General features: G+C 46.9%; 1 protein-coding gene across 1 annotated transcript in view; it reads right to left on the reverse strand.

The window, feature by feature from the left end:
- Positions 1–15,195, reverse strand: part of LOC132596387 (synaptic vesicle membrane protein VAT-1 homolog-like) — a 125,815-nt gene that overhangs the window by 86,688 nt on the left and 23,932 nt on the right. The window contains exon 3 of the mRNA XM_060293416.1: positions 678–820. Within this exon, the coding sequence (XP_060149399.1) occupies positions 678–820 (143 nt within the window). The remainder of the gene's footprint in view (positions 1–677; positions 821–15,195) is intronic.

The raw sequence follows: 15,195 nt of genomic DNA on the forward strand, positions 1-15,195 counted from the left end.
GTGCTGGAGAATGAAAATACAGAACCATGGCTCTGGGACATCTCTGAATCCCCCCAGGAGCTGTGAGTGGAGCAGAGCCTGGGAACCAGCAGGCGTGAGACACACACATCACCTGAAAGCATGGCGGCAGCTGGGTGTTCCATCTGATTTCCTGTGTTGACATGCACAGGGCCGTAAGGATCATAGGTGGAATATGGATCACGTTATAAAGCAACGTCTCCCCTGGGGAGACCACAACAGCCAGCAGATGGATGTCCCCTCCCATTCATTCTCTGTGAAGCACCAGTGACTCTTCCAAACCCAGATCTGATCATGTCACCACCTTGGTCCTTTGGTGGCTCTCAGTCACACCCAGGTTGGAGTCCACACTCCCTGGGGCTGTTACATGAACGAATGAGAAGTAAACTTCTCTGTGTTACGGTAGTGTTATAGGAGCTCTCACAATTTAGCTTTGTAACTTGACTGCTCTGTTCCTCAGGTTTATCGTCTCCAAAATGGGGATAATAATAAGGTTGTTGAGAGGATTAGATGAGTGGATACATGAGAAGTAGCACAGGACTAGTAATATATATGTTTACAGTTATGATTGCTATTAGCCCTCCTCTAAATGAATGCTCCTGTTCCTTAAGAGAGAAGTGCAAGGACCATCCTGGTGCTCTTTATAGCAAACGTCTTACCTTTTCACTTCCTGCACGTAGTCTGCGTTTCTGTCAAAGAGATGAGTCACGGAATCTTTGATGGCTTCATGCTTGAAAGTAGAAGCTGTTCCAAAGACAGTCACATTGGGGACAGTGGAGCACAGCTGAGCCACAGCTTGGCCCTGGGAGTGAAATACAACAGACAAGTCACACAAGAGAGCTACCATCCAGCAGCTAGTCTCACTGGGTGGGGAGCAGGATTTCTCAGCCTTGCCGCTGCTGACCTTTTTGGGCTGGATTAGCCTTTGTTGCGGGGGGGGTTGAACTGTGCATTGTGAGATGTTTAGCAGCGTCCCTGGCCTCTACCTACTAGGTACCAGCAGCAAGCCCCCAGTTGTGACAGCCAACAATGTCTCCAGACATTTCAAAATGTCCCCTGGGGACGAAATTTCCCTTGGTTGAGAACCACTGGTGCAGAGGAAGGTGAGCCAGCAAAACCCCAGAACCAAGACATAACAACTGTTATTTAACCATATCGACCCTCAGGCTCTCCGTTTATAAATCAGCACTAATACTACCTGCTCCCTAGGATCTTGGAGGATGTCTTAGTTTGGATTTCCCAGAAGCAGATTCTGAGGCAAGGATTTGAGAGTAAGTCCTTTATCTGGAATAGGATCGCAGGAAATACCAGCGGAGAAGGCAGCCAATAAAGGGTGTGTTTATCAAGTCAGTATCCACCACGCTAACTGGAACTCAATCCCCCTGAGGAACTCCATGAGCAAGTGTAGAATACGCCCGGACATATCCAAACCAAGTAGTGAGGAAGCTGGAGTATTTATCCACCAAATTTCTGTCTGATACCGGTTGAGGGTTGCTTCTGCAGCAGTGACTCTTAGGCACGTCTTTGCCCTCAGAGGCCAAACGTGCTTCCACAGCCAGTCAGGAGCCCTAAGTAAGCAACCTTCAACACGTTGAGTGCAGAAAAGGTATGGAGTGGCTGACAGCATCTGCTACAGGGGGCGTTAAATGAGGCAACAAGTAACATAGGTCCAGCACCTGGCACAAAACACGACACTTAATAGGTAATCAGTCTTAATCATCTGTACCCCTTATTGGCTTATTACACCCAGGGCTGAGATGTCCAGGTGTGTAAAGAAAATGCCATTGCATGAGGTTTAAATCTCGAATGGTCCAAGAGAAATCACAGATGTAGTTAGGAATGGTTGATCTTCCCATATCCTTTTTCAATATCGTTAGAAGTTTAAGTCATTGGACAAAATACTGTGATCGTGTGCATTCAGAAACCTTCCAGTAAAACCCAATTTGCTGCTAATTAAGATGCGTCCTAAAACCAAGTCCTGTCTCTCTGCAGTGTTCCATCTACCATCTTAAGAAGGCAGAAATTATTAAGGAGGGAAATTATTCTACCAAAGGCATCTGTGATATGAATTACAGCCTCTCACTTTATTTACGTGTCTTCATGTTGGCAGACTCAATCAGGTTGGAAGGTCAATTTGTGGAAACGTGATTTTTCCCGACATTTGCTATTAGAGGCAATATCGAGAGAATCAGAGAATGTCAGAGTTGCAAGATCATCCAATTACCCCCTCCTTATTGTTTTATAGACCAGGGAGAGGGGACTCTGAAAGGTTAAGGTAACCCAATTCTTCAGAGGCAGACCTGAGATTCAAAGCAAGGTCTCCTGACTTCCAGCTACTGCCATTTTCTATTATGCCATGCGTGCTGTCTACTTATTTTGGCATTTAAAGCTAAGCAGACTTTTAAGTTGCTGCCTAAAATAGACACATTACTGACACACTCACTTGGAGGTCAATATTTCAGAACATGGGCGTGAACCTGAGACTGCAGACAGGCTATAGTTCTCTGTTCTAAGAAGAGCTTTGGTATTTGGTTAAATTTTTTATCCCCTGATTTTGAAGAACAAAAAAAGAGACTCTCCTTCCTAGTGAGTGTAAATATCATCAACCACCATGACGATCCTCAAAAATTCGACAGGGCTTGAGCTAACCTTGTTAGTTCTGGCGTGGGAGCTTGGAACTGGTTCTCATAGCCATGTGGCCCCTCCTCTGTCCTTAAGCAAACCTGACGTTTATCCACTCAACTCCTTTTCAAATTCCTACTATGTGCTACCTCATCACACTGTGCTGTAGATGCTGGAGCAGCAGAGATGCCTGATACATCTTAATCTCTATCTCTAGTCCCACCGAGTCCCAGACTTGTGTACTGAAGTACCATTTTGGCATCTGTCTTCACCTGGCTCTCCAGAAACCACACATCAAATTCAGCTCATCCAAAACATAACTCATGGCTATCTCCAAGTGAGTTACTCCTCATATTAGCTTGCTAGGGCTGCCAGAACAAAGTACCGCAAACTGGGCAGCTTAAAAAACAGAACTTTATTGTTTCACAGTTCTGGAGGCTAGAGGTCTGAAATCAAGGTATCAGCAGGGTTGGCTCCTTCTAATGGCTGTGAGGGAGGGATCTGATCCAGGCATCCCTCCCTGGCTTGTAGGTGGTGGTGTTCTCCCTAGGTCTCTTCGCATTGGTCTTTCCTCTATGCCAGTCTGCGTCCACATTTCCCATTCTTGTAAGGACACCAGTTATATTGGATTAGCACTCACCCTCATGACCTCATTTAACTTGACCTCTGTGAAGACCCTACCTCCAAATAAGGGCCTGTTTTGAGGTGCTGGGGTTTAGGATTTCAACTTATGAATTGGATGGGGGTGGGGGGACACAATTCAACCCATAACACTCCTCTCACTGCATTTGCTGCCTCGGTGGATGGAACTGCACCACTCACTCATCGCTAAAGCCAGGAATCTGGGGGTCATCCTGGACCCCTCTTCCTCCCTCTTCCCACATCCAATTAGCACCTTTGTTGTTTCCACTCAACATCTCTTGGGACTGTCACTTCCTCCCCTGGATTACGACAACACCTTTCTAACCGGCCTGGCTGTTTCCGCGTGCACTTCAGAGTGATTTTTCTTAAACACAACACTGAGCATTTCGTTATTTGTTTCAAAGCTTCCCAGTGCCTGTCATGGCCTTCAGAATGAAATGCACACCCTTTACTTGACGGCACAAGGCCAGCCCTCTGGGATCTGACCCAGTCTACCTCACTAACATGATTGCCCTCCACTTTTCCAATATCCACTCCCTAACACACAGACGTGAGTCATCACTGACATTGGTCATGACTCTCATCCCATAGCGTTCTCAGAATGAGCCTTCAACCTTATTTTACTGAGGAAGGAGCTGAGGTTTACGGAGGTTAGGGACCTGGGTCAAGGTCATTAGGGTACGATGTGGTAGACCTTGATGTGCTGTACTCACCAGCTGAGTGACCTTGAGGAAAGTATCAGCTCCTCTGACCACTTGTCTTAATATGCATTATACACAATACTATATGAACACGAAGATTGTTGTGGGATTATATGACATTATGCATCCACGGGCTTGGAATAGTGAATGTTTAATAAACACTTGCTATCATTGCTACTGGGACTCCTGTTACATTTTTCTTCACATTATTATGGCGATATCAGCCGTGGAAGCATGTCCACTGCCTACTCTCCAGAACATCTCATGCTGTTTTGCAGCAGTGCTGGTTTTCCCACACACCTTCCCCTTCCTGTCATGGCCTGGCCTTCCAGTGTCTTCTGCAGATCACAGCCACTCCCCCTGAGGCATATCGTCTTCTAGAAATCTTTCCCAGCATCCCAGGCAGAGTCTCTTGCCTCTTGTTGTGCCACCATTGACCTTCCTCCAGGACAGTGGCCACCGCGGCCTGCGGGGGCTGCTCCCTGACCCGTCTGTGAGCTCCAGGGGGTCAGAGACGGTGCCGCACGTGGCTCCAGACCCCAGTGCGGAGGGCAGAGTCTGGCACGGAGCAGATGTTTGGTAAACCTTGTTGAACAGATGCGTGAGAAACGAGAGGGGTTTGGTGTAATGGGGAAGCCCCTCGTCATTTCGCAGATTTCTACGTTCTTTAGCTTTGCAGAGTGGGAATAAAGCATAGGTTTAATGAGCATATCTAGTCTCTGGCCCAAGCAGAATTTTACCATTTCCGTTTTAAGGAGAAAGATACATGTGGTAGTAAAATGAAATGATATAAGTAACTGGGTTACTTACATATTTAAATTATTATGTAATATGTATGAACATTATATGTGATATATAATACATAAATGTATTATATATTATAATTATAGTTGGCCCTCCGTATGCATGGATTCTGCATCCGTGGAGTCAACCAACCATGGTTCGAAAATAGTCAGGAAAAAAAAAATTCCAGAAAGTTCCCTAAAGCAAAACTTTAATTTGCCACATGCTGGCAACTATTTATGTAGAATTTACATTGTATTAGGTATTATAAGTGATCTTGAGATGATTTAAAGTACACGGGAGGATGTGCGTAGGTTGTATGCAAATACTACACCACGGACTTGAGCGTCCTTGGATTTTGGTATCTGTGGGGGGAAGGGGGTGGTCTTGGGCACTACCACCCTGTGGGTACCGAGGGACAACTGTGTATATAATTAGAACAATTATGTATATATAATTAGAGTAACCTGTGATATGCATTATATGTATATATGTACAGTTAGTATTATATATGCATATATAATAATACCTAGCATATAGTATTCCATTCGCACTATATAATTAGTATAATAATAAATTAATATTATTATATGTGCATATGTAATATACATGCACATATAACTAGCATAATATACAAGTAGTATATGTAATATTATATTATAATTCGTATTATTGTATAAATAATGATGGGTAGTAAACACGAGTTCAGCACATATCTATTTACAGCATCCCTACCGCCTCTTTTAGTTCTTAAATAATTCACTCAGGCAGTGAGAGGCCCTTGCAAGATCCTCAGTGATTTCTAAAGTGAATAATGCTCAGCATTCTGTATTTAAGCAGAGAAGTGCTGTCCCTCACGTTTATAGAAAATCTGTACCCTCCGTCCTCCAAGTCCCAAGGTGAATGTAAGATCAGCATCTAAGTTAGCCTCATTTCTCCCACGTGCCTAGCAAATAGCATGGACTCAGTAAATACTTGTGGAAGAAGGAGTGAATTTTCAATAAAAAGGATTCTGCAATTTACCTGCAGACCCAGAACATAAAATGAACAAGACAATCCAGTCTCCCAGCAACAGCAGTAAATGGAGATTTGCATGTATTTGTTTTTTGCTTGTTTGTTTGTTTTTTGCGGTACGCGGGCCTCTCACTGTTGTGGCCTCTCCCGTTGCAGAGTGCAGGCTCCGGATGCGCAGGCTCAGCGGCCATGGCTCACGGGCCTAGCCGCTCCGCGGCATGTGAGATCTTCCCGGACCGGGGCACGAACCCGTGTCCCCTGCATCGGCAGGCAGACTCTCAACCACTGCACCACCAGGGAAGCCCTACTTGTTTTTAACTGATTTTCCCTTCCCTCTGTAGAATGTAAGAGCTCGGCAGCAAGGCTCTCCCTCCCTTCCCTGCATCTAGCAGTGTGGCAGTAACAGCATCTGTGGTTCCTGCCTCTCACCGTGTGCCAGGTACTGGGTGAAAGTGCTTCCTTACACCCTTAGACCACTTTTGGAATACATTTTTTTTGTTTCCCTTTTATACCTGAAAATGGGGATTCAGAGAGGGAAAGGAACCTGTCCAAGGTTATGTACCTTGTAAGTGATAAATCTGGGGTCAGACCAGCTGTCCCTGACTCCACAGCCACTCTGCTATTAGTCTTTTTGTCCATCCCACTAAGCACTCAAGTTGCTGACATGGAAATCTTAGAGAAAACCATGGGTCCTTGACATCAATATGGAAGGCTTCATCTATCCACTCCAGATAGCTTTGTCTCAGTTTAGATGGGTGAACAAATTTCAACCAACTCAGTCCTAATTCCAGGGCTGTTGGGGTCCCCTCAAGCAGAGCACAGACAGTAGGAAATGCAGGGCCAATAGTTAGAAGGGAGTTGTTTGGGGGTCCCTGAAATTTGACTCTTATCAATAGACTGGCAGTTCAAAGCAAGATCCTATTCCAGAAAAGCTGGGCACAGTAGACAAACAATTAGAGGAGCAGATACATTTATATAAAAGACTTAGTACACTGTCTGGTACATACTCAGTACTCATTAACTGGCAGCTTATAACACGACTGCTCTGGAATTAGGACTGAGACTGGTCGAAATTCTGGTTACCCACTAAGTGGGAATTCAGGATAGATGCTCCTATCAGGGCACTGAGATTCAGGCTTCAGCCATCAGAGACTCAAGTAAACAGGAGACAAAGAAAGGATGGCTTAAAAGGGCCTCTATGGGACTTCCCTGGTGGTCCAGCGGTTGGGACTCCGTGTTCCCAATGCAGGGGCCTGGGTTCCATCCCTGGTCAGGGAACTAGATCCTGCATGCATGCCACAACTAAGATCCCACGTGCCGCATCTAAGACCCAGAGCAGCCAAATAAATAAATAAATATTAAAAAAAAAAAGGACCTCTATGATACAGATATTCTCTACCTCCTCAGCCTTGTTTGTCATCATATACCAGAACTCTAGCTTTGGAAGGACTGAGCATATGGAAAAATGCTTAGTCCTTCCTAAATGCCACCCCCTCTCACCACAGGACATTGGCACACATGCAGGTTTCACAGCCTGCAGCCCTCTCCCTTGTCTTTTCTCCTGGTTGATTCCTAGTCATCCTTATCATCTCAGTCTCTCTGTCACTTCATTGTCATTCATTCCATCATTATAGGGCTATTTCATGACTGCCGCAAATAGATTAGACACTATGAGAGGTCCTGGAAAGATAAAGGTGAACAAGTTATAGACAGTCCCTATCATTTTGGAGCTTGCATTCCCCTAGAGCCAACAGATATTTAGAAAATAAATATACTATTAAAAGTACAGTCATACACCTAAACCAATAGGGTGAGAATGCCAATTCCAACCACTGAACCACTGGGATAAAACCCCATTGGTGCGCTGCAGTCTTGCAAATATGCAGAAAATAAGGGGCATGCACTCAAGTGCATGTGGACGATGTGTTGGGGAGAGGGACTAGATGCAACGGGAACTTGAACTTGATGATCCCCGTGGTCGCTCCAGTTGCACGATTTCTAGGTCACACGGGCTGGTTCTTAGCTGGTCTAAAGAAAATCTATTTGAAAAGCCTCCCAAAGAGAATGAGAGTTTACACATTTCCCTACATTTACTGAAAAATGGAATTTTCGATTGAGAACTTGACCATTTCCGAAATCACTTATAAAAAAAATTAGGTTTACCTCTCCCAAGAGCTGTTTTCACATTTAAACAGCTCCTAGAAACCACAAACCATTCTAGCAGTCAAAGAATGTAAGAGAATGAGCTTGGGGATATCTAGAGAAGACGCCTGGAGGAAATGGTGAGGTCAGGTTGTTTTCCTCCAAAGAACTGTCAGTTTACTTTTTCATCTTCATCAAGGCAGAGAGGCCCTTGGACTAGGAGAGCTAAATGAATGTTATCACAAAATCTAGTACATTGGCTACCTGAGCCCTCCGTATGCCTTTCTTATGACAATACAAACTCCCACGCTGGGATTCAGACACAGGTTTAGAAATTTTTCTTTTTCCCCAGATCAGTGCTGTCATTTGCCTGCTCAACAATTCAGTTGACTCAATTGTTGTAAGAGGGGGAAGTTCACATGCCACTGTGTGGGCCGATCCACGTGACCCGCCACCAAAGGCATCAAAGAACATTCCATGTTTTCCTCTAGCACACTCTCAGAATCAGTCAGCGCCTCTTTTTCTTTATCTCGTTTGTCGCTGCAAAACTCTTGAACCACGCATGACGCTCTGTGTAACATGCATGTGCGGAGACTCTCAACAGTGAGAAGCTTCAGGGGACGGTGACTGAGGGAGGAGAGAGAGAAGGAGGAAAAAAGTGAAGATTGATTGAGACTGGCATTCTTCAATTGCTCAAGGTGTAAGTGTGGATTTTTTTTTTTAATCCAAAAAAGCCATAGACACATTTTTTGGGAAGCCTTGGCAGATAATATCTTCCATTGATTGATTTTATCTATTATACAGCTCAGTGCTTCTCCATATGAGCTGCCAGCACCAGCAGCGTCACCTCCTCTGGAGACCTGTTAGACATGCAGGTTCTCAGGCCCCACCCCAGACCTGAAGAATCAGAACCTCTGGGGGTGGAGCCCGGTACTCGGAGTTCAAGCCTTCCAGCAGACCCTGATGCAGCTCAAGCTGAGAAACCACTGATGTAGTTCATCCTTCATGGCGCCACTCCACTCCCCGCGATGCAGAGGCTGAGGACCCTGGGATGCTCAGACTCTCTTAATATCACATGTTTTATTTCAAACCAGGGTGGGGTCTGGTTATTAGTATATATTTTATAAGCTCCCTGGGTAATTCAAACGTGCAGCCTCTGCTGAGAGCCAGCGCTCTAAAAATTTCCTTCTTCTAATTTGGTCAGTTATGGCCTTGACCATAATCCACTTCCTCCTTTCTGAGTCGAGGTTGACATCAGAGCCTATGGGTTTAGTACGTGGGATCCCGTAGGTGAGGGTATGACTAACAGTCTTCTGTGAATCAGAGATGCAGGAAGAGAAAATAATCCCCCACCCTTGATAGCAGGATCGGAAGCTCTGGATGCCTGGAGACATTCAGCCTCCCTGCTCCCAGGGCCTCGGTGAGGCTGCGGAACACCCAGGTTTCCCAGCCATTCTCAGCTCTGCCCACCAGTTGTCTGCAAGGTGAATATTTAAACTTTTCCTCTGCTCAGGCTGCACCAAGCTCACTGCAGAGGCTCTCAGGTGAGAAGCGGTAGGGCTAGGTGGTGAAGAGTATAGATTTATTTATCCAATGTCATCTGCACAGAACTTCCTGTGTGCTGGGCAGGGTTCTCCACGCTCTGCAAATACCAGCTCATTCGATCTGCATCCCGACCTCCATGAAGAGGGTGCTCTTTCATCCTTGTTTTCCAGAAGAATGAACTGAGGCACAGAGAAGTTATGTAACCGCCCAAAGTCATACAGCAACAACAGAAACTAGATTTGAAACAACATCCCCTGGCTCTAGGGTCCACAATCTTAACCACTGCCTCAAGCTGCAGAACAGTAGAGGGTCTGGAGACTAAGAGAACAGACGGAAGGGGAACCATCTCTTACTGGCCAGTTGCTCTTCGTCAAGCACTGTGCCAGACACCTTACATATATCTCATTTTATCCTGCCAACATCATACTCCCATCTTGAAGACAGGCTCAGAAATGAAGGCTCAGAAAGATCAAGGTTATCCTGCTGGTCATTGGAAACCAAGGCTCAGAAAAGCTAAGTACTAGCAGTGGGAACTGATGGGATTTAAACCCGAGTCTCCTTGTCACTAAGCCCAAGTTCTCTGTTCTGACATCAAAACAATTAAATAGAAATGAGACCCATCCGAGGTTGTAGAGCAAGCTACAGCTCTCAGATGCCAGACCACTTACTGCCACGTAAGCTGGCTGAGTGGCAGATTCTTCTTCTCTAAGTCAGGGATGGTAACATCTACTCCACAAGGTCAAATGTGTGTCAAAGGAGGTAACACATGTGATGTGATTCACCAGAGACTCAGAGCAGGTGCTCAATAAGCAGGCTTCCAAGGCCACCTCTTCCAGGAAGCTTTCCTGGATATCCCCAGAGGAGTTAATATCTCCTGCTTTGCCCTAAAACTCACACATATCATTTCTCAACCATCTTTCACACCGTGCTGGGGTTCTTCTTCTCTCCTCTCTCCTCTTCCCTCCTCTTCCCTCCTCTTCCTCCTTCTCCATCTCTCTCTCCTCCTTTTTAAAAATCTCTTTCTTTTGTGTCTCCCACTAGCCTGTCAGCTCCTTAAGGGGAGGACCACATCTTATTTGCCTTTATCCACAGCAGTGGGTCCCCCTACGTAGGTCTCAGTAGCTATGTGTTGAATGGATGAAGTAGCAGAAATGACAGAAGTTTGATGAGCAAAGAGCCAGGTAGTCAAAGAGGACTCACAGTGTCAGAGGGCGACTGAGGGCTGGGACTGGGTATATGTGCCCTTTCTAGAAGGGGAGGCTTGGAAGGAAGGTCCAGCAGCTTCTTTGCTTTATCCCTTGCTTGGATGCAGACAAGGTCTGCTCCACATTCCTTGGGCAGTTACAACGTTACATCAATGATGGGGAGGGGACGGGAAATGTATGTGCTCACCAAGAGTAAGTATTTTCTTGTTTTTCCCTTCCACTATAGACACGGAGCGGGGAGAAGGGTCAGATGTGGGTAATAACTAAGGGAAGAATATAGAAAGAATGTTGGGATGAATCAGGTTTGGGCATAGAAATATATTTCTCAAAGAGCCCCCAGAGACTAATTACAGTTAGATGTTGGTACTGGGTCCTCCTAAGGCAGTTTGCAGGCGCTCCCAAGCTGGGCTGGGGTGGGCGTCTGCCCTGCTTTTGCCCCTCCCACCCATGCAACCTATTGGCAGAGTCCTGCTTCCAAGAATCTGGCCACCTGGGGGGACAGAGGGACATGTTCATGAAGGGATTTGGTCAGAACGAGTCCCACGGCCCATCATGAGCCCAGCTCCCCACTTGGTGCCTAAAACACTTGGTCTCAGCACAGCTGGGTTTCATAAGGACAGGTCATCACCGAGCACGACAGGCAGCTTTGGGACAGAGGGTAGGAGGGAGGTGACTTTCGCATTCCCAAAGTTTCTCCTAGGACATGGTCCCGTGAGCACTGGGGCCTCCTGGGGTGATGGGCCGGTGACAGCTCAGCCTTCTGCTCTGGCCGAGAGGGTAGACAGTCTGGTTTCACTTCATGGAATGTTTGAGGGTCAAAGAACATGGCGCATTTTTGTTGGAGAGGCAGCTCCAAGACAGGGGCGGGAGAGCAGCTCAGGTGGGGTCTCAGGAAATAGCCTGTAGGGGACCCCTCTTTCAGAAGACCAAAGCAGCCTGGCCCCAGCAGAGCCTCGGACAGACAGGAGTAGAGAAACTGAGTCCTTACCCTCCTTCCACCGTTTCAGCCCCTCATACCTTGAGTTGCTCATATGAACAGGAAGGGCCTGTTCATATGAACAGAGCACAGCATCTCTGGGGGTCCCACACAAGACAGCTCAACATACAGGGAGAGGAGAATATGGACTTTTCATAAAAATCGAGGTGTGACTGATACAGAAAAAGGCTCTACATACTCAATGAATACATCTTGATGAGTTTTAAGCTAAGTACACACCCACGAACACATCACCATAAACTCAACCATCACCTCTAAAGTTCTTCCTTCCCTCTATTTTTTTTTATTTTTTGGTGATGAAATTTGACGTAAATCTTCCCTCTTCATAAGTTTGTAAGTATTGTTAGCTCTGGGCACTGTGCTGTACAGTGGATCTGGAAGACTTAATCATCCTGTATAACTAAACTCTGCCCCTTTGACTAGCACCTCCCCCATTCTCCACCCTGCCCCCAGCCCCTTGTAACCACCATCCTACTCCCTGCTTCTATTGAGTTTGACTATTTTAGATTCCTGATAGAAGCGAGATCAGGCAGTGTTTGTTCTTCTGTGTCTGGCTTATTTTACTTAGTGTACTGTCCTCCAAGTTCATCCGTGTTGTAGCAAAGGGCAGGATTTCCTTCTTTTTTTTTAAGGCAGAATATTTCATCACCTATACCACATTCTGTTCAGCCATTCACCTGTCAATGGACATTTAGGTTGTTTCGATGTCTTGGCTATTGTAAGTAATGCTGCAGTGAACATAGGGGTACAGATATCTCCTCAAGATCTTGATTTCAGTTCATTTATGTATACCCAGAAGTGCGATTGCTAGATCATATGGTAGTGAAATTTTTAATTTTTTGAGGAAACTCCATACTGTTTTCCACCGCGGCTACAACAATTTACATTCCCACCAACAGTGTACAAGGATTCCCTTTTCTCCACCTTCCTTTTTTAAAAAATTTTAATTTATTTACCTTTTGGCTGCATTGGGTCTTCGTTGCTACGCGTGGGCTTTCTCTAGTTGCAGCAAGCAGGGGCTACTCTTCATTGCGGTGCACGGGCTTCTCATCGTGGTGGCTACTCTTGTTGTGGAGCACGGGCTCTAGGCATGGGGGCTTCAGTAGTTGTGGCACACGGGCTCAGTGGTTGTGGCTTGCAGGCTCTAGAGCCCAGGCTTAGTAGCTGTGGTGCACGGGCTTAGTTGCTCTGCGGCATGTGGGATCTTCCTAGACCAGGGATCGAACCTGTGTCGCTTGCATTGGCAAGCAGATTCTTAACCACTGCACCACCAGGGAAGCCCCTCTCCACCTTCTTGCCGACACTCGTTATCTTTTGTCTTTTTGATAATAACCATCCAACAGGTGTGAGGTCTTATCTCATTGCGGTTTTGATTTGAATTTCCCTGATGGTCAGTAATGTTGAGCATCTTTTGAGTCGGGCAAACCTGAATTGGAAACCTCGCTACCCCACGGATGGGCTGTGTGACTTTGGAAAGATATTTCACCTCTCTGCGTCTCAGTGGTCTCATTTATAAAATGGAGAAAGGGCTAAGGACGCCAAAGTGTTGAAGTTCACATGCAGACAGACTAGAGTACTCAGTCCAGTGCCAGGCAGAGAGCAGAAGCCCAGTAAATTTTAGGGCCCTTCTGCAATTCTTACCCTCAAGAACGTGCATGCTGTGTTACGAACTTCCGCCTCCTGGTTCCAGGTCAAGCAGCTTTTCCCCACGTGCTCTGGGACTTAATGATTGTCAACTGCAGGGCAGGGAGCCGAGGTAGAAGGGTTCAATTCAGGGTCACCACTCCCCTCTCCCCTACCTCCCGGCAGGCACAGCTGTGAGTCTTGGCAACCAGAGTGTGGGCATGTGTATTGTAAATATTTTAAGTTTTCTCTGTATCATATGATGTTTTGACATCTTAAGAACCTTCTGGCTGGGGAGAGACAGTCCCTCCCTGGGCTCACCAATTCAGTAACAAAGGGCTCCCCCGGGAGCGACTGGCAATCTGTGACGCACAAACTAAGTAATCCAGAGCCCTCCCTCCTCCATCTGGTCCGTTCACTCCTGGAGGCAACACCCTTCTGCCTTATCCCTCCCAGGACCGGGTACCAGGCATGTAGAGACGGTCCCTATAGCCCAACCACCACTGAAATTATTCAGAATCGCCAATCCTCAGCTGTCTGTCCACCCTGCCCTGCCTTGCCTTTCCCACAGAAACCCCAATAAAGGTCAGAGCCTAAGTACCGCCCCCAGCTCCTGTCTTGTGCCTGCTGAGCGCCCTGGCTTCCTTCCCAGGTGGCCCTACATGGTGTGCCTCCTGCCTCTAGGGCTGCAGAGTATAATACCCTTCGTTTTCCTGAGCCTTCCTCTGTCCCCTCCTGTGGCCGCATCTGACTGACCGTCTCAGAAAGGAATACAAAACAGCATCCCTCGCGTTTGCCCCAGGGGTTGAGTGCTTTTGTGCAGTGTACAGCCCGCCCAACTGCACATGGTAACTCTGCTAACCAGCCCTCGTGGGAATCATACTCAGTCTGTGTCTTTCATCGGGACTATTTTCCAACAGAGACCACGGGTGGCCACAGGACAAGCCAGAGCCCAGAGCCTCCCACACTGCCTAAGAACTGGACTCCAGGAACCACGTGGCTGGAATCTTGGCCAGGGAGCCAGTCCAGGTTACCAGGTGGCAAAGGCCCCTTCCCAGGACTGTAAATCGTGGTGGGTCAGAGCCACTTCCAGGCTGGCTGCCTTCCATGCGGTGAACCTGGATATGTTTCCTGGATGATTACTTTTGCACAGTGGGATGCCGGATGCACGTTTCCAGCCAAATTACAACTTGTACTCACAGTTTGGAGCTGTGGTTTTGATAAATGCGTCTATTTCAACCAAAAACTTGTTAGGTAGGCTGAGCGTATAATTTACCATCTAAATTGGGATACGCTTTGAGAGCGGGGCGTGGGATGCTATTATTAACTTTGCTCACTCAACACGCATAAAGTAGAAGTGCCCTGGGCAGACTGAGCGCCCACACCTATTACTGTGTGGCCACCCTAATATCAAGTCACGGAAAGGAACAAATAGGGTGGCTGGGAGAGGAGGGCAAACGGACAGGCATCCGTGAGACTTGGATTTTGACCCTTGATCTACCACTCACCACCTGGGGGGCTATAGCCCAGTTATTCTCAACTGGCAGCCTGATCTCTAACGTTGGGATGATAATACCTACCTATATGTGCTAAACAGACACGGAGAGAGAAAGCTCCGCATGGCGCCAAGCACCGAGCAGGGGCTCAGGCAGTACAAGCTCACTTCCTTGCCCTTCTACTGCACTGTCTGCACCATAACCACGGGGATCTGTGAAGCCGACGTGTAACGGTGCCTGGCAGGCAGCAAGTTTCCCTGCTTGGGATGGTGACTCACAGCTCAGCAGTCTGGCTTCGCGCCTTCTGCTGAGTGTCCCTGTTTGTTGCAGGTACCTCGTTAATCAGGCCTCTTGACAGAACCAAGAGCCTGACCTTGGTTTCAGCACCCTTCGGATATGATCGACAA

Source organism: Globicephala melas, unplaced genomic scaffold (genome assembly GCF_963455315.2).
Source record: "Globicephala melas unplaced genomic scaffold, mGloMel1.2 SCAFFOLD_253, whole genome shotgun sequence".
In the NCBI taxonomy this organism is placed as follows: Eukaryota; Metazoa; Chordata; class Mammalia; order Artiodactyla; family Delphinidae; genus Globicephala; species Globicephala melas.